The sequence below is a fragment of the Taudactylus pleione genome, unplaced genomic scaffold (genome assembly GCF_031769625.1).
Source record: "Taudactylus pleione unplaced genomic scaffold, aTauple2 ptg001198l, whole genome shotgun sequence".
NCBI classification, from domain to species: domain Eukaryota; kingdom Metazoa; phylum Chordata; class Amphibia; order Anura; family Myobatrachidae; genus Taudactylus; species Taudactylus pleione.
In genome coordinates this window covers 314,529-342,481 of record NW_028285599.1, presented here as the reverse complement: position 1 = coordinate 342,481, position 27,953 = coordinate 314,529, and the positions used below count along the sequence as shown (strand labels likewise).

The 27,953-nt window shown below is 50.4% G+C and overlaps 1 protein-coding gene across 1 annotated transcript in view; it reads left to right on the top strand.

The window, feature by feature from the left end:
* The window catches only part of LOC148451039 (phosphatidylinositol 3-kinase C2 domain-containing subunit gamma-like), a gene marked incomplete at its 3' end in the record, with an annotated part of 402,128 nt that overhangs the window by 65,007 nt on the left and 309,168 nt on the right, over positions 1-27,953 (top strand). Inside the window, exons 4-8 of the mRNA XM_088462349.1 lie at positions 756-910; positions 3,535-4,864; positions 12,975-13,071; positions 18,646-18,716; positions 21,502-21,565. Of these exons, the coding sequence (XP_088318475.1) occupies positions 756-910; positions 3,535-4,864; positions 12,975-13,071; positions 18,646-18,716; positions 21,502-21,565 (1,717 nt within the window). The remainder of the gene's footprint in view (positions 1-755; positions 911-3,534; positions 4,865-12,974; positions 13,072-18,645; positions 18,717-21,501; positions 21,566-27,953) is intronic.

Sequence of the window (27,953 nt, the reverse complement as noted above, 5' to 3'; positions counted from 1 at the left end):
CGCTCCCGTATGCGCTCCTCACACTAACACACAGACGCTGGTTACACGCTCCCGTATGCGCCCCTCACACTAACACACAGACGCTGGTTACACACTAACACACAGACGCTGGTTACACACTAACACACAGACGCTGGTTACACACTAACACACAGACGCTGGTTACACACTAACACACAGACGCTGGTTACACGTTCCCGTATGTGCCCCTCACACTAACACAAAGACGCTGGTTACACGTCCCCATATGCGCTAATGGCGCTGGAGACGCGCCAATGACGCTGGCGCTGGAGACGCGCCAATGACGCTGGCGCTGGAGACGCGCCAATGACGCTGGCGCTGGAGACGCGCCAATGACGCTGGCGCTGGAGACGCGCCAATGACGCTGGCGCTGGAGACGCGCCAATGACGCTCCCAGCACATGAATCACTGCCGCCGAGATGGTGCCCAGATAAATTTAATTTTGCTTTAATTGTAAATCACTGCGAGTTTATTAATTAATATTTCCTGTGTCCCATACTATTATATTACTACTCCTATATTACTGCTGTTATTACTAGATTTGTGCTCTTATATCTCTGGAACCATATTATTACTGTTATTACCTCCTATATATAACTATTGTCATATTACTCCCCTTATTATTACTCTGTTACTATATCATCATTACTCATCCTCCATTCCTGTTACTTTTATGATACCACTGTTACTGTATTACTATAGGAAGTTGTCACCTCTTTATATCGCACTCTCAGTATAAGAAGCGGATTCTGCGCCTCGGACCGGTCCTCTAACCCCGGGAGAATATGGAGTGCAGCCATTTCTTTTCCAGAAGACGTCTCCGACACAGAGATAGAAATTTACGTCTTCAGCGACAGTCTACACAATCCTCTGCGCATTGTCCATAGAGGTGACTTATACATAGCCCGTCTGTACATAGAGGTGACTTATACGTAGCCCGTCTGTACATAGAGGTGACTTATACGTAGCCCGTCTGTACATAGAGGTGACTTATACGTAGCCCGTCTGTACCCTGTACATAGAGGTGACTTATACGTAGCCCGTCTGTACCCTGTACATAGAGGTGACTTCTACGTAGCCCGTCTGTACACTGTACATAGAGGTGACTTATACGTAGCCCGTCTGTACACTGTACATAGAGGTGACTTATACATAGCCCGTCTGTACATAGAGGTGACTTATACGTAGCCTGTCTGTACACTGTACATAGAGGTGACTTATACATAGCCCGTCTGTACATAGAGGTGACTTATACGTAGCCCGTCTGTACCCTGTACATAGAGGTGACTTATACGTAGCCCGTCTGTACCCTGTACATAGAGGTGACTTATACTTAGCCCGTCTGTACACTGTACATAGAGGTGACTTATACGTAGCCCGTCTGTACACTGTACATAGAGGTGACTTATACGTAGCCCGTCTGTACACTGTACATAGAGGTGACTTATACGTAGCCCGTCTGTACCCTGTACATAGAGGTGACTTATACGTAGCCCGTCTGTACCCTGTACATAGAGGTGACTTATACGTAGCCCGTCTGTACCCTGTACATAGAGGTGACTTATACGTAGCCCGTCTGTACCCTGTACATAGAGGTGACTTATACGTAGCCCGTCTGTACACTGTACATAGAGGTGACTTATACGTAGCCCGTCTGTACACTGTACATAGAGGTGACTTATACGTAGCCCGTCTGTACCCTGTACATAGAGGTGACTTATACGTAGCCCGTCTGTACCCTGTACATAGAGGTGACTTATACGTAGCCCGTCTGTACACTGTACATAGAGGTGACTTATACGTAGCCCGTCTGTACACTGTACATAGAGGTGACTTATACGTAGCCCGTCTGTACACTGTACATAGAGGTGACTTATACATAGCCCGTCTGTACATAGAGGTGACTTATACATAGCCCGTCTGTACATAGAGGTGACTTATACGTAGCCCGTCTGTACCCTGTACATAGAGGTGACTTATACGTAGCCCGTCTGTACCCTGTACATAGAGGTGACTTATACGTAGCCCGTCTGTACCCTGTACATAGAGGTGACTTATACGTAGCCCGTCTGTACACTGTACATAGAGGTGACTTATACGTAGCCCGTCTGTACACTGTACATAGAGGTGACTTATACGTAGCCCGTCTGTACACTGTACATAGAGGTGACTTATACGTAGCCCGTCTGTACACTGTACATAGAGGTGACTTATACGTAGCCCGTCTGTACACTGTACATAGAGGTGACTTATACGTAGCCCGTCTGTACACTGTACATAGAGGTGACTTATACGTAGCCCGTCTGTACACTGTACATAGAGGTGACTTATACGTAGCCCGTCTGTACACTGTACATAGAGGTGACTTATACGTAGCCCGTCTGTACACTGTACATAGAGGTGACTTATACGTAGCCCGTCTGTACACTGTACATAGAGGTGACTTATACGTAGCCCGTCTGTACACTGTACATAGAGGTGACTTATACGTAGCCCGTCTGTACATTGTACATAGAGGTGACTTATACGTAGCCTGTCTGACAACTGACACATATACACAAGGTGCAGACTGCTGTAATCCTGTCACCCCATTGGCGGCTGTGTGATTTGGGATGGGGGGGTCCTGGTATCCTGATGCCTCAGGGAAAGCTGTCAGGTGGGCAGTTCCTCAGTAGAGTGTTCTGGTAACCTGATGCCTGGGGAGAGTCTGGTAGGTTGGCAGTTCCTTAGTAGATTGGGGGAAAGCTGGCATGTAGATAGTTCCGCAGTAGAGTTTTCCGGTAACCTGATGATGATTGGGGGAAGGCTGGCAGGTGGGCAGCTCTGCAGTAGAGTGTCTTGGGAACCTGATGATTGGGGGAAGGCTGGCGTGTAGATGGTTCCTCAGTAGAGTGTTCCGGTAACCTGATGATTGGGGGAAGGCTGGCAGGTGGCAGTTCCGCAGTAGAGTGTCCCGAGAACCTGATGATTGGGGGAAGGCTGGCGTGTAGATGGTTCCTCAGTAGAGTGTTTCGGTAACCTGATGATTGGGGAAGGCTGGCAGGTGGCAGTTCCGCAGTAGAGTGTCCCGGGAACCTGATGATTGGAGGAAGGCTGGCAGGTAAGTAGATCCTCAGTAGAGTGTCCCGGGAACCTGATGATTGGGGGAAGGCTGGCGTGTAGATGGTTCCTCAGTAGAGTGTTTCGGTAACCTGATGATTGGGGGAAGGCTGGCAGGTGGCAGTTCCGCAGTAGAGTGTCCCGGGAACCTGATGATTGGAGGAAGGCTGGCAGGTAAGTAGATCCTCAGTAGAGTGTTCCGGTAACCTGATGATTGGGGGAAGGCTGGCATGTAGATGGTTCCTCAGTAGCAGATTGACCTGAAAAGCTGCGTTTCTAAAATGATTCAAATTACTACACACACTGGGCTGTTAGTGTCCTAATCACACAACCACAGTGATTACATAATTCTACACAAACATTTGCTATAACCCAGCTATAGAAAGTCTAATTTCTTAATTTTATCCCTTACAGATTCTGTTCGTGTAGAAGATTTAATTGCAGATATTCTCCAGAAGTTACGTCATCCAGCAACTCAGTTCCCACCATACTCTTCTTCCATAAAGCCCCCATATTTACCTGCCCCCAGCAGCCATAATTACTCTCCCAAGAATCAGTACTCAGGTCATCAGTATCAGTACTTGGCTTCTCAGAATCTGTACCCGACTCTACAGGACCAGTACTCTGCACCCCAGAATCCGTACTCTGCACCCCAGAATCCGTACTCTGCACCCCAGAATCCGTACTCTGCACCCCAGAATCCGTACTCTGCACCCCAGAATCCGTACTCTGCACCCCAGAATCCGTACTCTGCACCCCAGAATCCGTACTCTGCACCCCAGAATCCGTACTCTGCACCCCAGAATCCGTACTCTGCACCCCAGAATCCGTACTCTGCACCCCAGAATCCGTACTCTGCACCCCAGAATCCGTACTCTGCACCCCAGAATCCGTACTCTGCACCCCAGAATCCGTACCCGACTCTACAGGACCAGTACCCTGCACCCCAGAATGAGTACCCGGCACCCCAGAACCAGTATCCTACTCCACAGAATCAGTATCCTACTCCACAGAATCAGTACTCGGCACCCCAGAATCAGTACCCGGCCCCCCAGAACCAGTATCCTACTCCACAGGATCAGTATCCGGCACCCCAGAACCAGTATCCTACACCCCAGAACCAGTATCCTACTCCACAGGATCAGTACCCGGCACCCCAGAACCAGTATCCTACTCCACAGGATCAGTACCCGGCACCCCAGAACCAGTATCCTACTCCACAGGATCAGTACCCGGCACACCAGAACCAGTATCCTACTCCACAGGATCAGTACCCGGCACACCAGAACCAGTATCCTACTCCACAGGATCAGTACCCGGCACACCAGAACCAGTATCCTACTCCACAGGATCAGTATCCGGCACCCCAGAACCAGTATCCTACACCCCAAAATCAGTACTCGGCACCCCAGAATCAGTACTCGGCCCCCCAGAACCAGTATCCTACTCCACAGAATCAGTACCCGGCACCCCAGAACCAGTGTCCTACTCCACAGGATCAGTACCCGGCACCCCAGAATCAGTACCCGGCACCCCAGGATCAGTACCCGGCACCCCAGTCTCTATATCCTTCTCTGCAGGATCTGAGCCCCCTGCCGCAGAGCCAGCATTCCCTGTCACAGCCCCTATATCCTTCTCTACAAGACCCTCTACTACAGAGCACGGAGCCATCAGGATGTCTGCAAGACCCTGCGCAGGGAAACAGTTTGCTGAGCATCTGTGGCTTTGATGAGTATTTACAGATGTAAGTATAAATGTTGATCTTATCAGCACTTTGTACCTATAGCAATGTTCCCGCTAGACTGCGGGCATGGCGCGGGGGGGTCTGCTCCAGAAAGGGCGATTCATCACACTCCGAGTCTTCAACACCTCCCTCCCAGCTCTCCTCTCACGGTGCACATGAGCCTGGCATCTATTCACTCGGCGGAGGTAGGTCACCGCAGCTTTGCCCACCCACAGGACACTGCGGCCCACGGGTGGGAAAGGCACAGGGCAGGCAGTTTTAGTGGGGTGCAGCTAAAAGGGTCTAACAGGAACACTACTATATATATAGATACATAAACACATACTGCAGTCATGCCAAACAGCCCGTCTCAGTGCGCCAGGGACCGTCTTACTCTTTTGCACCAAGCGTCTTTTTCACGTCTTTATTGCCACGGCATGGCGCGACTAGAAGGGTTGTTTAATGCGCAATGAGGATAGATGTATAAGGACCCATCTGTACATCCTTACATACATATATACACTCACACACATACATATACTGATAGTGTATTTTTTTTTTAAATTCTCATAATACATTCTAAAATATATATTCTGTACATGATAAAAGATGTAGTAATTGCTTATACGAGGTACCCTTAATGTTGGTGAGATTCAAATAGGGGAGCCCCACCAACTGCCACTCTAACTGCCACCCCAAACGCTGAAAAAACATAGGATGGCTGGGACTCACTGGCAGTTGGTGTGGGTCCCCCTATTTGGACTTTGGACTGCCCTGCAGCCGCCGCTGCACTGAAAGCACTATAACAGGCCAACAGGCCACTCACTGTGATAAATGTTTAATAATGATAAAACAATGGATTCATAATCCTTACAATGAAAAAAGCAAATCACTTTACTGCCCTATAAATCTTCTTTCCTGCGGTATCCCAAATGGCAACGAGCGTGTCGTGGCCATTTCCTTGGCGTGTACTGCCCAGCGTCTGCGATCGCGCATGCAGAGAACAAAGCTCCAGCGCCATTCTGAGTGACCTTTCGACTCTATGTTTTCAGGATCTGCGTCCAATGCTGCGTTGGTGTACGCGATTGCGGTTAGCTGCGAGGGCTCTGGTGGGCGATGATACAAAATCCGCCGGCTGTTGCATTCGCATATTTTAGCAATCGCTATGCTGTAATATTCCCAAACGCGCTTGCACTAGCGTACACCTCTGACAGCCCGTTATGTAGCCGTTGTAATAATAAATGGTCACCTGGGGGGGTAAATACACAAACAGCCAATCAAGTGTTTAGGCAGCGCTGCAGGAGCCATCATCATTGCGTGTCTATACTAGAGATGAGCGGTTTGGTTTTGCCAATAACAGAACACACCCCAACTTTGGGGTTTCCGGATCGGACAGAGGACCTGATTCAGACCCGCTCGCTAGGCTGCGTTCGCACGTAGCCTGCCGATGTTTACAATGTGCGCATGTGTATAAGACGCAGTGCGCGTGCGCGAACCAGTACATACGATCAGGAAACACTCGTATGCTGCACATAGCCACCTCGCTAGTATGAGTGACAGGACGAGCCGTTTGTGGGTAGTGACGGGGGATGGTCGATGGATACGGGGGTGTGGTGGTGCGAACGCAGGCGTGTTTGTGTGACGCCGTTTCAGAGGCGTGCGTAAGAAAGACCCAGTGTCAGCATACACGTCACATGGCTGAATTACACACTGCAGCGATCGCAGTGGTAGGGTACGGTCAGCCACAAGTGCTGCGTATGGCTCCGATGTCAGACGATGTTACCGATTGTTACATACACTTCTTGGAGATGACGTGTTACTAAGGGAAAGTGGGCGTCCATATACACACCGCGATCGCACGCCAATACATAGTGGACGTGCTAATGTCTTGCCATGCGATCGCCGGATTTGCATACTCTGGCTTCTGACGCTGCGTGCAAACGCATCTAGCGAGCGGGTCTGAATTGGGCTAAGAGTCCCAACTGGGGTCTTCACGCAAAGTTTGGAACTCTGGGCCTGATTCAGACCCACTCGCAAGCGGCTGTCCGCTCGCAAGTGGGTCGATGGTGTGCACTGCGCATGACGGCGGGAGCTCCGTCGTGCGCATGCGCCAGACGCGACAAGCGAAGGACTTTCCTTCGCTCGTTGTGTCTGATCAAAGGGGGCGTGCTGTCGATGTTGATTGACAGCACGACCCCTTTGGTGGGCGTGTCGGGGGCATGCCTCCCAGACGGGGGCGTTCCCAAGGGAACGCCTACCGTCAGAAGCCGGCCCACTGACATCACTAGTGATGTCAGTGGGAGTGATTTTGGCTCTGATAGAGCCAAAATCACTCCGGGCCTTGCGGTTGAGAAACTCAACCGCAGGCCCCGGCTCGCAGTGGCGATGGTCGCGATGGTCAAGACCATCGCGGCCATCAACCTGCACGCTCGTATAGGCTGTGGGTGGTGACCCACAGCTATACGAGCGTCCAGGAGGACGCTCCATAATTATGGAGGACGGCCCTCATTCAGAGCGTGCGGTCTGCTCAGAGCGTCCGGCTCTGAATGATGGCCTCTGATCTTAAAACTGGATCTTGCTTGATTTGGATTGATGCTCCCTTGTCATTTGAGGCGCTGTGAGGTGGTCAAATTGACTAGAAATAAATGTTATTGTTGATAATTATACTGTAGGAAGAAAAACAGGCCCAAATTATGTCATTTTAGCCGTTTTTATACATTTTTAATGAAATTCAAAACTTAAACCGAACCAAATCACGATGAGGATTTAGAAACAAAACATGGAGGTCTGCGCAAATCTCTATTCTATACACAAGCCCGCTAGGACCCTCCAGTGACACCTAACAAACATATTTAGGGAAGCTCCTAAGTTTAATTATCTCCAGGCTGAGTGAACATGTCCGTACTGTAAGCAACTAACATTTGCCCCCATTCCTGCTCCCCCTCTCCAGGAGTAATGGGCACCAAGATATCCACAAAACTAGGGATGTGCGCAGTCCCCGTGTTTTGGTTCCGATTCTGTTTTGCATTTCTTTAAAAAAGAATAAAAACCGCTAAAATGATGTAACTTGGGCCCGTTTTTAACATTAAAATTAATTTCCAGTTAATTCTGACCACCTCACTGCACCTAAAATCACGAGGGAAGAATTTACACGCAATCCGAAACAGCCGAGATCCGTTTTTTTTAATCCGAGTTGTGAGAAAACTCGAGTCAGGACTCCAGGAGCCCAAAGTAATTGCAAACTGAGACCCGATTTGACTTGGAACCTCTAAGTCCGGATGTGTTCGGTTTTCTGACACACTGTACCGATTATCTCTATGTAAAACCAGATCAGATTCAGACAACTGTATTTTGGGGAACTGGTCGACCAGATTCATGGCTAGGTTCCCAATACCAATTTTCGCTACTCAAAATTTAACTTTCCCAGAAATCTTGGATCTCGCGTGTTTTTTTTCCCTTGTGATTTCAGCTGCCATTTTAGATAGGAGAGTGAATGGATAGGGTTGTTGGCTGCACTCTAGATGTTCTGCAATAGTGTTCAGTGGAGTCAATCAGGCGGTGCAGGCTGCACTGGGTGACACCATCCCAGGGGTTGACACCAAAATAGCAGAGCAATTCCATCGTGCACCACTTTTCATTTTGGGCTTTTGCCTACCTTGCTGTATTTGTGTAAAGACTACCAGCCTGTTACTCCATCTCCATTTACTTGTACTGGCCTGAGGTTTGTAATTTGCTGGTTGGAGAAGTTTATTATTATTTTTTCGGATACTCTGACTTGAATCACCTCTATTGGCCTGAGGCCTGCGATGTGCTGTTTTGGATTCAGGCCCTCATTCAGAGCCGCTCGCTATTTGCGGTCGTTGGTTCTAAAACAAGGGGTGGCTATTCAAATGACCGTTCGCTAATTGCGGTCTGTTCACGCCTCTAAGTCTGAACGAGCGAGCAAAACTTGCGGTTGTAATTTTGAAAAATACGCCTCCTTGCCGCTCGCACCATACGACATGTCCGCTATTTATTAGATTAATCGAGTACATCGAACAGCGTATGACTGCTCGTTATTCTTGTAGTTGGTTTTTTCAACCGCTATTTTGCGAGCAGTTCTGAGCTAAAAAAACAAGTGACGTGGTCAATGACGCTGCTGTATTAATTATGCACTCCCTTAAAATGCCCGTTTTGACCTTTAAGCACGCCTGCGTTCGAATTCCACACCCCCGTTTTCAAGCACCTTCCCCTGTTACCACCCACATACGCCTCCTTCTGTCACTCAAAATAGCAGGCATTCGCTATATAGCGAACAAACTATTTTCGGCCGCACTGACTGGTTCGTGCATGCGTATTAAAATCCGTACGCATGCGCAGATGTGCGAACATCGGTCAGAACGAACGAGCGGCCGCTTATGAGCGGCTCTGAATCAGGGCCTCAGTTTGCATCTGAAACCTCACATGTGTAAGCTTGGTTTTTAGTAGTTTGTTCCATGTTTCAGATTTACTTTTCTTTATAGTAATAAATGCTTTACCTTCCACTAAATGCTCCACCTCTATTCACCTGTACTGGCCTTGGGAATGTGATTTGCTGTTTGAAGTAAGTTTGATGGTGATCTAGTTTTTTTTACTATAAGTTACTCTGGCAGCAATTGCCTGAGGCCTGTGATTTGCTGGTTGGAGAAGTGTGTTGGTAATATATTATATTTTCTACTAGGCTTTATTTTAGGTTATTAATTCTTGATTAATGAAAACATTCTATAGGATCGCATAGTTATACTGCCATCTTGTCTGTCACTGCAGTATCAGTATGTTTCCTTGATGTGATATATTAATTTAAACTGCCGTGTGTTTGTGCCGCTGCTCTGTCGCTTAGTTTAGCCAGTCAGCTCACTGCTGCCTTTGGTCAATATGGGTGAAAACAATATTGTGAGCTATGATGTGGTCAAAATTGACCGGAAATGACTGGAAATAAATGTAATTGATGTTAATATTTCTGCAGGAACAAAAACAGGCCAAAATTATGTGATTTTTGGTTGCTTTAAAATGTAAGAAAACCAAAACACGTGGGGCTGCGTGCGTGCATCTCTCTCTGCTGTCTCTCATCCCCCCCACAGCTCTTCCATCTGGCTAGCAGGGAGTGTAAACTAGTAGCACAGATGATAATTTGATTCCCCGGCTAATTACTTATTGTTTAATTTGTCTAAATTCCCCATCAGACTAAATAATGACCCTGACATGCAGTTACATTCCCACATGTAATGACAACGTTGCCCAGCAGATGGCGGTGTTGAGATATATATATCATTCCTAATTGCCTCTAATTTCTTTAACAATTTCTGGATAATAGAAGGTTTCATGCAGAGCTTTAAGAAATCTTAGAAGCTTACAATCTACCCTGAGCTGTTACCCATCAATTGTGCCGCCGTCCACTATCTACATGTGCCCTAGGTTATGGATCAAATGGAGAAATGTAAACATTAAATACAACTGTGATCCATCTCAGCATCCAAAATGTCTCCAAAGCACAGGTCTCGCACTAATGGAAACCTCACCATGACGCGTGGCGTGCCCTCCTCACCATGACGCGTGGCGTGCCCTCCTCACCATGACGCGTGGCGTGCCCTCCTCACCATGACGCGTGGCGTGCCCTCCTCACCATGACGCGTGGCGTGCCCTCCTCACCATGACGCGTGGCGTGCCCTCCTCACCATGACGCGTGGCGTGCCCTCCTCACCATGACGCGTGGCGTGCCCTCCTCACCATGACGCGTGGCGTGCCCTCCTCACCATGACGCGTGGCGTGCCCTCCTCACCATGACGCGTGGCGCCATCACACCTGACACTCCCCTAATATTTAGCCTGGGGGCTCTCTTCTTTCATAGTACACATTCTCTCACTATTGAAGTACTGACCATACTAAGGCAGCGCCTGAGCCTAGAAATAAGGGGCAGGGGGCTGCAATCACACAATACATGGGAGGAAAGAATTGTGTACCTGGTGGATGGGGTCATGTTGGAGGGTCCGTGGCAGCTGAGCAGTAAGGTGGCATCTTCCCATATTGCAATTGATAAACATCACTGTTTGTTCTGGAAAAGGAAAAGTGACGCTTGTGGGACTTGTAGTTCCGCTTATAATTGTGTTTCCTGCAATGATCAGATGCACTAAATCTGCTCTGTCTATAATTACAGGCCGTAGTGTAGCTTGGTACAAATAGATGATGGGTCCACAAAATGCTGCCAGGACAATGACACTGCTGGGACAAGCACGGCGAGCCCCCAGTTTATAAACAACCCTTAGATACGTTATATATACAGACTTTCACCGCCTGGTTTTATGCAGATTAATGACACAAGTATCTATGTTACTACATGTGATCTAAGCAGCAACAAGCAATCGTACTGCTAATTACACACAACGTATCTATGTTACTACATGTGATCTAAGCAGCAACAAGCAATCGTACTGCTAATTACACACAACGTATCTGTTACTACATGTGATCTAAGCAGCAACAAGCAATCGTACTGCTAATTACACACAAGTATCTATGTTACTACATGTGATCTAAGCAGCAACAAGCAATCGTACTGCTAATTACACACAACGTATCTATGTTACTACATGTGATCTAAGCAGCAACAAGCAATCGTACTGCTAATTACACACAACGTATCTGTTACTACATGTGATCTAAGCAGCAACTAGCAATCGTACTGCTAATTACACACAACGTATCTGTTACTACATGTGATCTAAGCAGCAACAAGCAATCGTACTGCTAATTACACACAACGTATCTATGTTACTACATGTGATCTAAGCAGCAACAAGCAATCGTACTGCTAATTACACACAACGTATCTGTTACTACATGTGATCTAAGCAGCAACAAGCAATCGTACTGCTAATTACACACAACGTATCTGTTACTACATGTGATCTAAGCAGCAACTAGCAATCGTACTGCTAATTACACACAACGTATCTGTTACTACATGTGATCTAAGCAGCAACAAGCAATCGTACTGCTAATTACACACAACGTATCTATGTTACTACATGTGATCTAAGCAGCAACAAGCAATCGTACTGCTAATTACACACAAGTATCTGTTACTACATGTGATCTAAGCAGCAACAAGCAATCATACTGCTAATTACACACAACGTATCTATGTTACTACATGTGATCTAAGCAGCAACAAGCAATCATACTGCTAATTACACGCAAGTATCTATGTTACTACATGTGATATAAGCAGCAATAAGCAATCGTACTGCTAATTACACACAACGTATCTATGTTACTACATGTGATATAAGCAGCAACAAGCAATCGTACTGCTAATTATACACAAAGGTGAGGAGCACTCAATCAGCACATAAACTATAGACTGATACATTGTAACACAGGGCCTGATTCATCATGGATCGCTATTGCAGCTCCGTAATCGCACACAGGACTGCTGCGAAAATACGCCAATGATTGTAATTGCAAAGCCGTCGCAATGCAAGCATAGAGACGCCCACTACCGCTATCTCACATCCGTAATACCTTATCTTCCACAAACATTGGTAACATCGACCCCTCGCGCAGAATTACAGCAGCCCTGACCTTAATTACAGATTGATAACCTCGTTGCACGCAGTGAGTACACATGCTGCGCATGTACAGAACGGGCGCACGGGAACACGTAACTACACTTAGAACCAAGCCGGCGTAATGGAGATGCAAAGTGGCGTAGTGACATAGGCAAAGGTCAGGAAACTGCGGCCCATGCAGACGCCATGTACCATATACACAACTGTTAGGAGGGGGAACATTTGCCCCTAGTATCGGGCAGTACAAGTACATATCTGAAGATGGGTTATAGTAAACCAGGAGCATGCAAAGTGCGTACAACCCTGCATGTGTGGTTATCTCCCACTTTATTTTCAATTCTACAGTACGTTAACCCCATTGTAATTCTATCTATGTATATATAATACCTCTGGGTCCTCTCTGTGAAGCGATTTGTATGTTAATATCTGGAAATGTGAAATGCGTCGGGTAACGTGTCCTCTCCCGTCCCTGATGCTGGCATTGGGCTGTGTCATGGGCATTAGTGATACCTGATTATATATGTAGTGTATTTTGTGTATTGCAGAGGGTACAGCTTGCGAAGTCACACAAAACTCCAGAGATTGTCCTGCGTTCGCCTTCGCCATATTGGAGGAGAGTCACTGCCCACCCTGGAGCGCACAGTAAGTCCCCGTACTCACATACTGTACAACCATGAACTGTGACTAAGCTGCCTTCTCGCCTATCATCCGTGCCAGGCGATAACTGGCAGTGGAGATGCAGGTGCCCGGGGATTGCTTCCTAGTATTCCACCCACCATTCACACCCTATACAAACGTTACCCCAGCCCGTTCTCCGTTTTACTGCAAGCTGATGTCCCTGTATTATGTAGTGTCCCTGTATTATGTAGCGCCCCTGTATGACTGTATGTAGCGCCCCTGTATGACTGTATGTAGCGCCCCTGTATGACTATGTAGCGCCCCTGTATTACTGTATGTAGTGTCTCTGTATTATGTAGCGCCCCTGTATTACTGTATGTAGCGCTCCTCTATTACTGTATGTAGTGCCCCTGTATTACTGTATGTAGCACCCCTGTATTACTGTATGTAGCACCCTGTATTACTGTATGTAGCGCCCTGTATTATGTAGCATCCCTGTATTACTGTATGTAGCGTCCCTGTATTACTGTATGTAGCGTCCCTGTATTACTGTATGTAGCGTCCCTGTTACTATATGTAGCTCCCTGTGTTACTATATGTAGCGCCCTGTGTTACTGTATGTAGCGCCCTGTATTATGTAGTGTAACTGTATGTAGCGTCCCTGTATTACTGTATGTAGCGTCCCTGTATTACTGTATGTAGCGTCCCTGTATGACTGTATGTAGCATCCCTGTATGACTGTATGTAGCGTCCCTGTATGACTGTATGTAGCGTCCCTGTATGACTGTATGTAGCGTCCCTGTATGACTGTATGTAGCATCCCTGTATTACTGTATGTAGCGTCCCTGTATTACTGTATGTAGCGTCCTATATTATGTAGCGCCCCTGTATTACTGTATGTAGCGCCCCTGTATTACTGTATGTAGCGTCCTGTATTATGTAGCGCCCCTGTATTACTATATGTAGCGCCCTGTGTTACTGTATGTAGCGCCCTGTGTTACTGTATGTAGCGCCCTGTATTATGTAGTGTAACTGTATGTAGCATCCCTGTATTACTCTATGTAGCGTCCCTGTATTACTGTATGTAGCGTCCCTGTATTACTATATGTAGCGTCCCTGTGTTACTATATGTAGCGTCCCTGTGTTACTATATGTAGCGTCCTGTGTTACTATATGTAGCGCCCTGTGTTACTGTATGTAGCGCCCTGTATTATGTAGTGTAACTGTATGTAGCGTCCCTGTATTACTGTATGTAGCGCCCTGTATTACTGTATGTAGCATCCCTGTATGACTGTAGGTAGCGTCCCTGTATTATGTAGTGTAACTGTATGTAGCATCCCTGTATTACTCTATGTAGCGTCCCTGTATTACTGTATGTAGCGTGCTATATTATGTAGCGCCCCTGTATTACTGTATGTAGCGCCCCTGTATTACTGTATGTAGCGTCCTGTATTATGTAGCGCCCCTGTATTACTGTATGTAGCGTCCTGTATTATGTAGCGCCCCTGTATTACTGTATGTAGCGCCCCTGTATTACTGTATGTAGCGCCCCTGTATTACTGTATGTAGCGCCCCTGTATTACGGTATGTAGCGCCCCTGTATTACGGTATGTAGCGCCCCTGTATTACGGTATGTAGCGCCCCTGTATTACGGTATGTAGCATCCCTGTATTATGGAGTGCCCTGTATTAATGTATGTAGCGTCCTGTATTACTGTATGTAGCGCCCCTGTATTACTGTATGTAGTGCCCTTTATTATGTAGCGCCCTGTATTACTGTATGTAGCGTCCCTGTATTACTGTATGTAGTGCCCAGTATTATGTAGCGTCCCTGTATTACTGTATGTAGTGCCCTGTATTATGTAGCGTCCCTGTATTACTGTATGTAGCGTCCCTGTATTACTGTATGTAGCGTCCCTGTATTACTGTATGTAGCGTCCCTGTATTACTGTATGTAGCGTCCCTGTATTACTGTATGTAGCGCCCCTGAATTACTGTATGTAGAGTCCTGTATTATGTAGCGCCCCTGTATTACGGTATGTAGCGCCCCTGTATTACGGTATGTAGCGCCCCTGTATTACGGTATATAGCGCCCCTGTATTACGGTATGTAGCGCCCCTGTATTACGGTATATAGCGCCCCTGTATTACGGTATGTAGCGCCCCTGTATTACGGTATGTAGCGCCCCTGTATTACGGTATGTAGCGCCCCTGTATTACGGTATGTAGCGCCCCTGTATTACGGTATGTAGCGCCCCTGTATTACGGTATGTAGCGCCCCTGTATTACGGTATGTAGCGCCCCTGTATTACGGTATGTAGCGCCCCTGTATTACGGTATGTAGCGCCCCTGTATTACGGTATGTAGCGCCCCTGTATTACGGTATGTAGCGCCCCTGTATTACGGTATGTAGCGCCCCTGTATTACGGTATGTAGCGCCCCTGTATTATGTAGCGCCCTGTATTAATGTATGTAGCGCCCTGTATTACTGTACGTAGCGCCCTGTATTACTGTACGTAGCGCCCTGTATTACTGTACGTAGCGCCCTGTATTACTGTACGTAGCGCCCTGTATTACTGTACGTAGCGCCCTGTATTACTGTACGTAGCGCCCTGTATTACTGTATGTAGCGCCCCTGTATTACTGTATGTAGCGCCCCTGTACTACATTATGTAGTGCCCCCATATTACTGTATGTAGCGCCCTGTGTTGCGGTATGTAGGGTCCCTGTATTACTGTATGTAGGGTCCCTGTATTACTGTATGTAGCGCCCCTGTATTACTGTATGTAGCGTCCTGTAGTATGTAGCGCCCCTGTATTACTGTATGTAGTGCCCTGTGTTATGTAGTGCCCCCATATTACTGTATGTAGCGTCCTGTGTTACTGTATGTAGGGTCCCTGTATTACTGTATGTAGCGCCCCTGTATTACTGTATGTAGCGCCCCTGTACTACATTATGTAGTGCCCCCATATTACTGTATGTAGCACCCTGTGTTACTGTATGTAGCGCCCCTGTATTACTGTATGTAGCGCCCCTGTATTATGTAGTGCCCCATATTACTGTATGTAGCGCCCCTGTATTACTGTATGTAGGGCCCCAGTATTACTGTATGTAGCATGCTGTAGTATGTAGCGTCCTGTATTATGTAGCGCCCCTGTATTACTGTATGTAGTGCCCTGTATTATGTAGTGCCCCCATATTACTGTATGTAGCGCCCCTGTACTACTGTATGTAGCGCCCCTATATTACTGTATGTAGCGCCCCTATATTACTGTATGTAGCGCCCCTATATTACTGTATGTAGTGCCCTGTATTATGTAGTGCCCCCATATTACTGTATGTAGCGCCCCTGTGTTACTGTATGTAGCGCCCCTGTGTTACTGTATGTAGCGCCCCTGTATTACTGTATGTAGCTTCCTGTATTCTGTAGCGCCCCTGTATTACTGTATGTAGTGCCCTGTATTATGTAGCGCCCCTGTATTACTGTATGTAGCACCCCTGTATTATGTAGCGCCCCTGTATTACTGTATGTAGCGCCCCTGTACTACTGTATGTAGTGCCCTGTATTATGGAGTGCCCCCATATTACTGTATGTAGCGCCCCTGTATTACTGTATGTAGCGCCCCTGTATTACTGTATGTAGCGCCCCTGTATTACTGTATGTAGCGCCCCTGTATTACTGTATGTAGCGCCCCTGTATTACTGTATGTAGCGCCCCTGTATTACTGTATGTAGCGCCCCTGTATTACTGTATGTAGCGTCCTGTAGTATGTAGCGCCCCTGTATAACTGTATGTAGCGCCCTGTTACTGTATGTAGCGCCCTGTTACTGTATGTAGCGCCCTGTTACTGTATGTAGCGCCCTGTGTTACTGTATGTAGCGCCCCTGTATTACTGTATGTAGTGCCCTGTATTATGTAGTGCCCCCATATTACTGTATGTAGCGCCCCTGTATTACTGTATGTAGCGCCCCTGTATTATGTAGTGCCCCCATATTACTATATGTAGCGTCCCTGTATTACTGTATGTAGCGCCCCTGTATTACTGTATGTAGCGTCCCTGTATTACTGTATGTAGCGTCCTGTAGTATGTAGCGTCCTGTATTATGTAGCGCCCCTGTATTACTGTATGTAGTGCCCTGTATTATGTAGTGCCCCCGTATTACTGTATGCAGCGCCCCCGTATTACTGTATGTAGCACCCTGTGTTACTGTATGTAGTGCCCCTGTGTTACTGTATGTAGTGCCCCTGTATTACTGTATGTAGTGCCCCTGTATTACTGTATGTAGCGTCCCTGTATTACTGTATGTAGCGTCCCTGTATTACTGTATGTAGCGTCCCTGTATTACTGTATGTAGCGCCCCCGTATTACTGTATGTAGCGCCCCCGTATTACTGTATGTAGCGCCCCCGTATTACTGTATGTAGCGCCCCCGTATTATGAGCGTCACTGCCCCGCATACGCATTCGCCCCTACAGTGTGTTACTACACAGCGCAGACTAGGAATGGGTCTCCCTTTCCCTTAGGAGGACGCTGTATTGATTTCTCTGTGAGATCAAATGACTAATAGTCCTTATTCCCGGCCTCTCCTGGTCTCATCGTCTCTGAGACATTCGCACATTGTGCTTCTTACAGAGAGCAGAAACCCTCCTATAATATAATATAACCTCCTCTAGTATAACAGGCTGTAATCAATACATCACTGAGCCGCGCAGCAAGACAGGAGAGCGTTAAATCACTTTACACGCTGCAATCAATACAACACATGATAATTGGACGTCCCCACAGGCAAAAGGGTTATAATGTATTTCACAAGTCATCGTTGCCAGAAATTCATATCTACTGTACAGTATGTCACTGGGTAACCGGTCACAGAATAGCAACTCCCAGCAGCCAACACAGCTTCCTGACACATGACAGCCATGACTATATATAGGGTGTGAGCCTGCGAGCAGGACCCTCTTACCTCCCAGCAGCCAATGCAGCTTCCTGACACATGACAGCCATGACTATATATAGGGTGTGAGCCTGCGAGCAGGACCCTCTTACCTCCCAGCAGCCAATGCAGCTTCCTGACACATGACAGCCATGACTATATATAGGGTGTAAGCCTGCGAGCAGGACCCTCTTACCTCCCAGCAGCCAATGCAGCTTCCTGACACATGATAGCCATGACTATATAGAGGGTGTAAGCCTGCGAGCAGGACCCTCTTACCTCCCAGCAGCCAATGCAGCTTCCTGACACATGACGGCCATGACTATATATAGGGTGTAAGCCTGCGAGCAGGGCCCTCTTAGCTCCCAGCAGCCAATGCAGCTTCCTGACACATGACAGCCATGACTATATATAGGGTGTAAGCCTGCGAGCAGGGCCCTCTTACCTCCCAGCAGCCAATGCAGCTTCCTGACACATGACAGCCATGACTATATATAGGGTGTAAGCCTGCGAGCAGGGCCCTCTTACCTCTGTCTGTTATTACCCAGTTTTGTCCTATTACTGTTCCCCATTGTAAAGTGCACCAAAATATACTAACGCCATGTACAGTAAATCGGTTACTCCGCACTGTTACATCTGTATAATCCCATATTACATCTTCTATAGGCCGAGGACGATCAGGATGAGCTAAACCTCAGTGACCGGCTGGAACACGCTCAGTACTGGGAGGAGACCAGGTGAGACCTGGTGATTGTACATCTCTGTCTCCTGTTACAGAGGCAGCAGTAACTAAACTACAGTATCTCAGGCTCTGTATAAAATGGTGATATACAGAGATAGATAAATATTATAACATTATGTTGCTGTACACGGCAGATATCTGCTTAGCTGCAATGGTTTAAACCAGTGGTTCTCAACCCCTTTGGTTTCCCCAACAGGTCATGTTTTCAGGATTTCTGTCTGTAGAAGCAGGTGGGATCAAGGACACTGGGATTGTGAGGAGCACTCTGTGGATCAGGGACACTGGGATAGTGGGGTGCACTCAGTGGATCAGGGACACTGGGTTTGCGGGGTGCACTCAGTGGATCAGGGACACTGGGTTAGTGGGGTACACTCTGTGGATCAGGGTTAGTGGGGTACACTGTGGATTAGGGCACTGGGTTAGTGGGGTACACTCTGGATCAGGGGCACTGGGTTAGTGGGGTGCACTCTGTGGATCAGGGCACTGGGTTAGTGGGGTACACTCTGTGGATCAGGGTTAGTGGGGCACACTGGATTAGGGCACTGGGTTAGTGGGGTACACTGGTTCAGGGGCACTGGGTTAGTGGGGTACACTCTGGATCAGGGGCACTGGGTTAGTAGGGTACACTCTGGATCAGGGGCACTGGGTTAGTAGGGTACACTCTGTGGATCAGCGTTAGTGGGGTACACTCTGTGGATCAAGGGCACTGGGTTAGTGGGGTACACTCTGTGGATCAGGGGCACTGGGTTAGTGGGGTACACTCTGTGGATCAGGGGCACTGGGTTAGTGGGGTACACTCTGTGGATCAGGGGCACTGGGTTAGTGGGGTACACTCTGTGGATCAGGGGCACTGGGTTAGTGGGGTACACTCTGTGGATCAGGGGCACTGGGTTAGTGGGGTACACTCTGTGGATCAGGGGCACTGGGTTAGTGGGGTACACTCTGTGGATCAGGGCACTGGGTTAGTGGGGTACACTGTGGATCAGGGCACTGGGTTAGTGGGGTACACTGTGGATCAGGGGCACTGGGTTAGTGGGGTACACTCTGGATCAGGGGCACTGGGTTAGTAGGGTACACTCTGGATCAGGGTCACTGGGTTAGTGGGGTGCACTCTGTGGATCAGGGTTAGTGGGGTACACTCTGTGGATCAGGGTCACTGGGTTAGTGGGGTACACTCTGGATCAGGGGCACTGGGTTAGTAGGGTACACTCTGGATCAGGGGCACTGGGTTAGTAGGGTGCACTCTGTGGATCAGGGTTAGTGGGGTACACTCTGTGGATCAGGGTCACTGGGTTAGTGGGGTGCACTCTGTGGATCAGGGTTGGTGGGGTACACTCTGTGGATCAGGGGCACTGGGTTAGTGGGGTACACTCTGTGGATCAGGGGCACTGGGTTAGTGGGGTACACTCTGTGGATCAGGGGCACTGGGTTAGTGGGGTACACTCTGTGGATCAGGGGCACTGGGTTAGTGGGGTACACTCTGTGGATCAGGGGCACTGGGTTAGTGGGGTACACTCTGTGGATCAGGGGCACTGGGTTAGTGGGGTACACTCTGTGGATCAGGGGCACTGGGTTAGTGGGGTACACTCTGTGGATCAGGGGCACTGGGTTAGTGGGGTACACTCTGTGGATCAGGGGCACTGGGTTAGTGGGGTACACTCTGTCACAGGTAATTGCTGGCACACTGGCTGACTGTATATTACACACTGATTCTGTGGCAATATAATACATGTAGAGTAGGGGGCTCACCTTCCTCCTGCTGGGAGATCAGCTGCTCAGGGTCACCCTCTTAGTGCTGCCTGGGAAGCAGGACTCCATTACACAGGGAGGGAGTGAGGAATGAGAGTACCACCAGTGATGACTCCTGTCACAGACACCTGCACTGCTCACTGTACAACTGATGGAGACAGCAGCTCTAATGCCCAGTCTATACCGTATTATATGTCACCTGACCTGTCCCCATTTATCAGCGGCGGCCATTTTCTTGTAGTCAGCATTTCTCTATTACACTCTCCTGGATATTCCAGGCTGCTCGCTGAAGGCCCCCTAGTTACTGCAATCATGGCCCCGCCCACTTGTGGTAGAGGGCGGAGCTTTGAGGCCCATCACACCAGGGATCTCCCCGGCCCCGGACAGGCCAGTCCGCCGGATAATGTGTAACATAGAGGATCTCCCCGGCCCCGGACAGGCCAGTCCTCTGGATAATGTGTAACACGGGGGATCTCTCCGGCCCCATACAGGCCAGTCCTCTGGATAATGTGTAACACGGGGGATCTCTCCGGCCCCATACAGGCCAGTCCTCTGGATAATGTGTAACATGGGGGATCTCCCCGGCCCCGGACAGGCCAGTCCTCTGGATAATGTGTAACATGGGGGATCTCCCCGGCCCCGGACAGGCCAGTCCTCTGGATAATGTGTAACATGGGGGATCTCCCCGGCCCCGGACAGGCCAGTCCTCTGGATAATGTGTAACATGGGGGATCTTCCGGGCCCGGACAGGCCAGTCCACCGGCTAATGTGTAACACGGGGGATCTCTCCGGCCCCATACAGGCCAGTCCGCCGGATAATGTGTAACATAGAGGATCTTCCCGGCCCCGGACAGGCCAGTCCGCCGGATAATGTGTAACATAGAGGATCTTCCCGGCCCCGGACAGGCCAGTCCGCCGGCTAATGTGTAACACGGGGGATCTCTCCGGCCCCGGACAGGCCAGTCCACCGGCTAATTTGTGTCTTCCTATTTTAGCTAATTACAAAATTAAGTTGTTACTTTTGCTTTCAGAAAAAAACTATTTAATGCTGTGTCAGTCTATGAAGACCAAGTCCGGTACTTCCTCCAGAACCAGGTAAGATAAAACACAATCACCTGCTCTGCTACATAGAGAAACGGGTAAATCACCAGCACGTAACACCATAAAGTGTAAATTTACTCATTATACCACTGACCTGGGAGTTGGAACACGCTTCCGAACCGGTTCAGACCCCTTTCACACCGTGGTGCCGTGTTATTCCCAGGTTGGTGCCATTCACACGGCACCATTGTCATCTCCAAGCGCCAGGAAATCCAGATCTTCCCTTACTGTAAAAGTGGCACGGTTCATCCGTTTACACCTTAACCCAGGTTCTTCCCGTGTCCAACCCTGGTCGCTACCCGGGTTGGATTGCCAGGTCACTGAACCTGGGTTATTTTGTTGGGACCCTCTTCCACTGAGTCACGACCTAAGTAGACCCATTTCTTGGCAATAAAAGCCACCCGACTCTAGTAGAGTTGTACGGTACCTGACGGCTCACTCACGCCAGGCATAATGAGCTGCATGGCATATTGGTCTAGATGTGCAAGGACACATCTGTATATATTATCATTTACTCTGTGCTGCTGAACCTCTCGCCAGAGGACTTTTAGCTGCACCCACCAGTGACCCCACACCACCCTAGTGTCAGCCCCTGCATCCAGCAATGAGACTCTGCCTCCCTACTATCTGCCCCTGCACCCACCAGTGACCCTCCACCACCCTAGTGTCAGCCCCTGCATCCAGCAATGAGACTCTGCCGCCCTACTATCTGCCCCTGCACCCACCAGTGACCCCACACCACCCTAGTGTCATCCCCTACATCCAGCAATGACTCTGCCGCCCTATCTGCCCCTGCACCCACCAGTGACCCTCCACCACCCTAGTGTCAGCCCCTGCATCCAGCAATGAGACTCTGCCGCCCTACTATCTGCCCCTGCACCCACCAGTGACTCCACACCACCCTAGTGTCATCTCCTACATCCAGCAATGAGACCCTGCCACCCTACTATCTGCCCCTGCAACCAGCAGTGACCCTCCACCACCCTAGTGTCATCCCCTGCATCCAGCAATGAGACTCTGCCACCCTACTATCTGCTCCTGCACCCACCAGTGACCCTCCACCACCCTAGTGTCATCCCCTGCATCCAGCAATGAGACTCTGCCACCCTACTATCTTCCCCTGCACCCACCAGTGACCCCACACCACCCTAGTGTTAACCCCTGCATCCAGCAATGAGACTCTGCCGCCCTACTATCTGCCCCTGCACCCACCAGTGACCCCACACCACCCTAGTGTTAGCCCCTGCATCCACCAATGAGAATCCGCCTCCCTACTATCTGCCCCTGCACCCACCCTAGTGTCATCCCCTGCATCCAGCAATGAGACTCTGCCACCCTACTATCTGCCCCTACACCCACCAGTGACCCCACACCACCCTAGTGTCATCCCCTGCATCCAGCAATGAGAATCCGCCTCCCTACTATCTGCCCATGCACCCACCAGTGACCCTCCACCACCCTGGTGTCATCCCCTGCCACCCTATTATCTGCCCCTGCACCCACCAGTGACCCCACACCACCCTAGTGTCAGCCCCTGCATCCAGCAATGAGACTCTGCCTCCCTACTATCTGCCCCTGCACCCACCAGTGACCCCCCACCACCCTAGTGTCATCCCCTGCATCCAGCAATGAGACTCTGCCACCCTACTATCTGCCCCTGCACCCACCAGTGACCCTCCACCACCCTAGTGTCAGCCCCTGCATCCAGCAATGAGACTCTGCCGCCCTACTGTCTGCCCCTGCACCCACCAGTGACCCTCCACCACCCTAGTGTCATCCCCTGCATCCAGCAATGAGACTCTGCCTCCCTACTATCTGCCCCTGCACCCACCAGTGACCCTCCACCACCCTGGTGTCATCCCCTGCCACCCTACTATCTGCCCCTGCACCCACCAGTGACCCCACACCACCCTGGTGTCAGCCCCTGCATCCAGCAATGAGACTCTGCCGCCCTACTATCTGCCCCTGCACCCACCAGTGACCCCACACCACCCTAGTGTCATCGCCTGCATCCAGCATTGAGACTCTGCCACCCTACTATCTGCCCCTGCACCCATCCTAGTGTCATCCCCTGCATCCAGCAATGAGACTCTGCCTCCCTACTATCTGCCCCTGCACCCACCAGTGACCCCCCCACCACCCTAGTGTCATCCCCTGCATCCTGCAATGAGACTCTGCCGCCCTACTATCTGCCCCTGCACCCACCAGTGACCCTCCACCACCCTGGTGTCAGCCCCTGCATCCAGCAATGAGACTCTGCCACCCTACTATCTGCCCCTGCACCCACCCTAGTGTCATCCCCTGCATCCTGCAATGAGACTCTGCCGCCCTACTATCTGCCCCTGCACCCACCAGTGACCCTCCACCACCCTGGTGTCAGCCCCTGCATCCAGCAATGAGACTCTGCCGCCCTACTATCTGCCCCTGCACCCACCAGTGACCCCACACCACCCTAGTGTCATCTCCTACATCCAGCAATGAGACCCTGCCACCCTACTATCTGCCCCTGCAACCAGCAGTGACCCTCCACCACCCTAGTGTCATCCCCTGCATCCAGCAATGAGACTCTGCCACCCTACTATCTGCTCCTGCACCCACCAGTGACCCTCCACCACCCTAGTGTCATCCCCTGCATCCAGCAATGACTCTGCCACCCTACTATCTTCCCCTGCACCCACCAGTGACCCCACACCACCCTAGTGTTAACCCCTGCATCCAGCAATGAGACTCTGCCGCCCTACTATCTGCCCCTGCACCCACCAGTGACCCCACACCACCCTAGTGTTAGCCCCTGCATCCACCAATGAGAATCCGCCTCCCTACTATCTGCCCCTGCACCCACCCTAGTGTCATCCCCTGCATCCAGCAATGAGACTCTGCCACCCTACTATCTGCCCCTACACCCACCAGTGACCCCACACCACCCTAGTGTCATCCCCTGCATCCAGCAATGAGAATCCGCCTCCCTACTATCTGCCCATGCACCCACCAGTGACCCTCCACCACCCTTGTGTCATCCCCTGCCACCCTATTATCTGCCCCTGCACCCACCAGTGACCCCACACCACCCTAGTGTCAGCCCCTGCATCCAGCAATGAGACTCTGCCTCCCTACTATCTGCCCCTGCACCCACCAGTGACCCCCCACCACCCTAGTGTCATCCCCTGCATCCAGCAATGAGACTCTGCCACCCTACTATCTGCCCCTGCACCCACCAGTGACCCTCCACCACCCTAGTGTCAGCCCCTGCATCCAGCAATGAGACTCTGCCGCCCTACTGTCTGCCCCTGCACCCACCAGTGACCCTCCACCACCCTAGTGTCATCCCCTGCATCCAGCAATGAGACTCTGCCTCCCTACTATCTGCCCCTGCACCCACCAGTGACCCTCCACCACCCTGGTGTCATCCCCTGCCACCCTACTATCTGCCCCTGCACCCACCAGTGACCCCACACCACCCTGGTGTCAGCCCCTGCATCCAGCAATGAGACTCTGCCTCCCTACTATCTGCCCCTGCACCCACCAGTGACCCCCCACCACCCTAGTGTCATCGCCTGCATCCAGCATTGAGACTCTGCCACCCTACTATCTGCCCCTGCACCCATCCTAGTGTCATCCCCTGCATCCAGCAATGAGACTCTGCCTCCCTACTATCTGCCCCTGCACCCACCAGTGACCCCCCCACCACCCTAGTGTCATCCCCTGCATCCTGCAATGAGACTCTGCCGCCCTACTATCTGCCCCTGCACCCACCAGTGACCCTCCACCACCCTGGTGTCAGCCCCTGCATCCAGCAATGAGACTCTGCCACCCTACTATCTGCCCCTGCACCCACCCTAGTGTCATCCCCTGCATCCTGCAATGAGACTCTGCCGCCCTACTATCTGCCCCTGCACCCACCAGTGACCCTCCACCACCCTGGTGTCAGCCCCTGCATCCAGCAATGAGACTCTGCCGCCCTACTATCTGCCCCTGCACCCACCAGTGACCCTCCACCACCCTGGTGTCAGCCCCTGCATCCAGCAATGAGACTCTGCCGCCCTACTATCTGCCCCTGCACCCACCAGTGACCCTCCACCACCCTAATGTCATCCCCTGCATCCAGCAATGAGACCCTGCCTCCCTACTATCTGCCCCTGCACCCACCCTAGTGTCATCCCCTGCATCCAGCAATGAGACTCTGCCACCCTACTATCTGCCCCTGCACCCACCAGTGACCCCACACCACCCTAATGTCATCCCCTGCATCCAGCAATGAGAATCCGCCTCCCTACTATCTGCCCCTGCACCCACCCTAGTGTCATCCACTGCATCCAGCAATGAGACTCTGCCACCCTACTATCTGCCCCTGCACCCACCAGTGACCCCACACCACCCTAGTGTCAGCCCCTGCATCCAGCAATGAGACTCTGCCTCCCTACTATCTGCCCCTGCACCCACCAGGGACCCCCCACCACCCTAGTGTCATCCCCTGCATCCAGCAATGAGACTCTGCCGCCCTACTATCTGCCCCTGCACCCACCAGTGACCCTCCACCACCCTAGTGTCATCCCCTGCATCCAGCAATGAAACTCTGCCGCCCTACTATCTGCCCCTGCACCCACCAGTGACCCTCCACCACCCTAGTGTCATCCCCTGCATCCAGCAATGAGACTCTGCCTCCCTACTATCTGCCCCTGCACCCACCAGTGACCCTCCACCACCCTGGTGTCATCCCCTGCCACCCTACTATATGCCCCTGCACCCACCAGTGACCCCCCACCACCCTAGTGTCATTCCCTGCATCCAGCAATGACTCTGCCACCCTATCTGCCCCTGCACCCACCCTAGTGTCATCCCCTGCATCCAGCAATGAGACTCTGCCTCCCTACTATCTGCCCCTGCACCCACCAGTGACCCTCCACCACCCTAGTGTCAGCCCCTGCATCCAGCAATGAGACTCTGCCGCCCTACTTTCTGTCCCTGCACCCACCAGTGACCCCCCACCACCCTGGTGTCATCCCCTGCATCCAGCAATGAGACTCTGCCTCCCTACTATCTGCCCCTGCACCCACCCTAGTGACCCTCCACCACCCTGGTGTCATCCCCTGCATCCAGCAATGAGACTCTGCCACCGTACTATCTGCCCCTGCACCCACCAGTGACCCTCCACCACCCTAGTGTCATCCCCTGCATCCAGCAATGAGACCCTGCCTCCCTACTATCTGCCCCTGCAACCAGCAGTGACCCTCCACCACCCTAGTGTCATCCCCTGCATCCAGCAATGAGACTCTGCCTCCCTACTATCTGCCCCTGCCCCACCAGTGACCCTCCACCACCCTGGTGTCATCCCCTGCCACCCTACTATCTGCCCCCCTCCACTCATTTCTACACTTTATATTTTTTCTGGATTTTTGAGTATTCCTTCCTAATGTCCATTTCAAATGCCTATTAAAAATGATATACATCCCGTATTGTGGTGGGTATGGAATCCCGGCTGTCGGGATGCCGGATGCCGGGGGTCAGAATACCGACTGGCATCCTGACAGCCAGAATCCTGACACCCATAGGACTGCACGGTGAGTGATTTTCTAACTCCTACCCTAACCCTCCCTTCCCGGAGCCTAATCCTAACCTCCCCCTCTAGTGCTTAACCCTAACCCCCCCCTCCCTGAACCCTAATCCTAACCCTCCCTCCCCGGTGCCTAACCCTAACCTCCCCCTTCCTGAACCCTAATCCTAACACTACCGCCCCAGGGCCTAACCCTAACCCTCCCCTAACTCTGCCACATAACCCTGACCTCCCCCTAACACCCTGATACTTACCTCCGGGATGCCAGTGGTCGGGATACTGGTGCTGGGATCCCGATCTGTCGGGATTTCGGCTCCGGTATTCAGACCCTCAGCATCCCGCTCGCTGGGATGACGACTACATCCCGTATTTAAGAAGTTACTCAGTGAATATGTGACAATATAATAGGACAAAAATCTAAAATTACTTCTAATATACAAATATTGGGAGTGATTCAGCATGGATCACAATTGCAAAACTACACGCAGGCTATAGATATGATGCACGCACGCAGGCTATAGATATGATGTATGCACGCAGGCTATAGATATGATGTATGCACGCAGGCTATAGATATGATGTATGCACGCAGGCTATAGATATGATGTATGCACGCAGGCTATAGATATGAGGTATGCACGCACGCAGGCTATAGATATGATGCACGCACGCAGGTTATAGATATGATGCACGCACGCAGGCTATAGATATGATGCACGCACGCAGCTTTGCAATTCTAATTGATGACTAAATTGATGTCATCCGAACTCGACAAACATCAGAGCTGGTTATACAGATATTATGTTCAAGAGTTTATGTATCTATTAACAT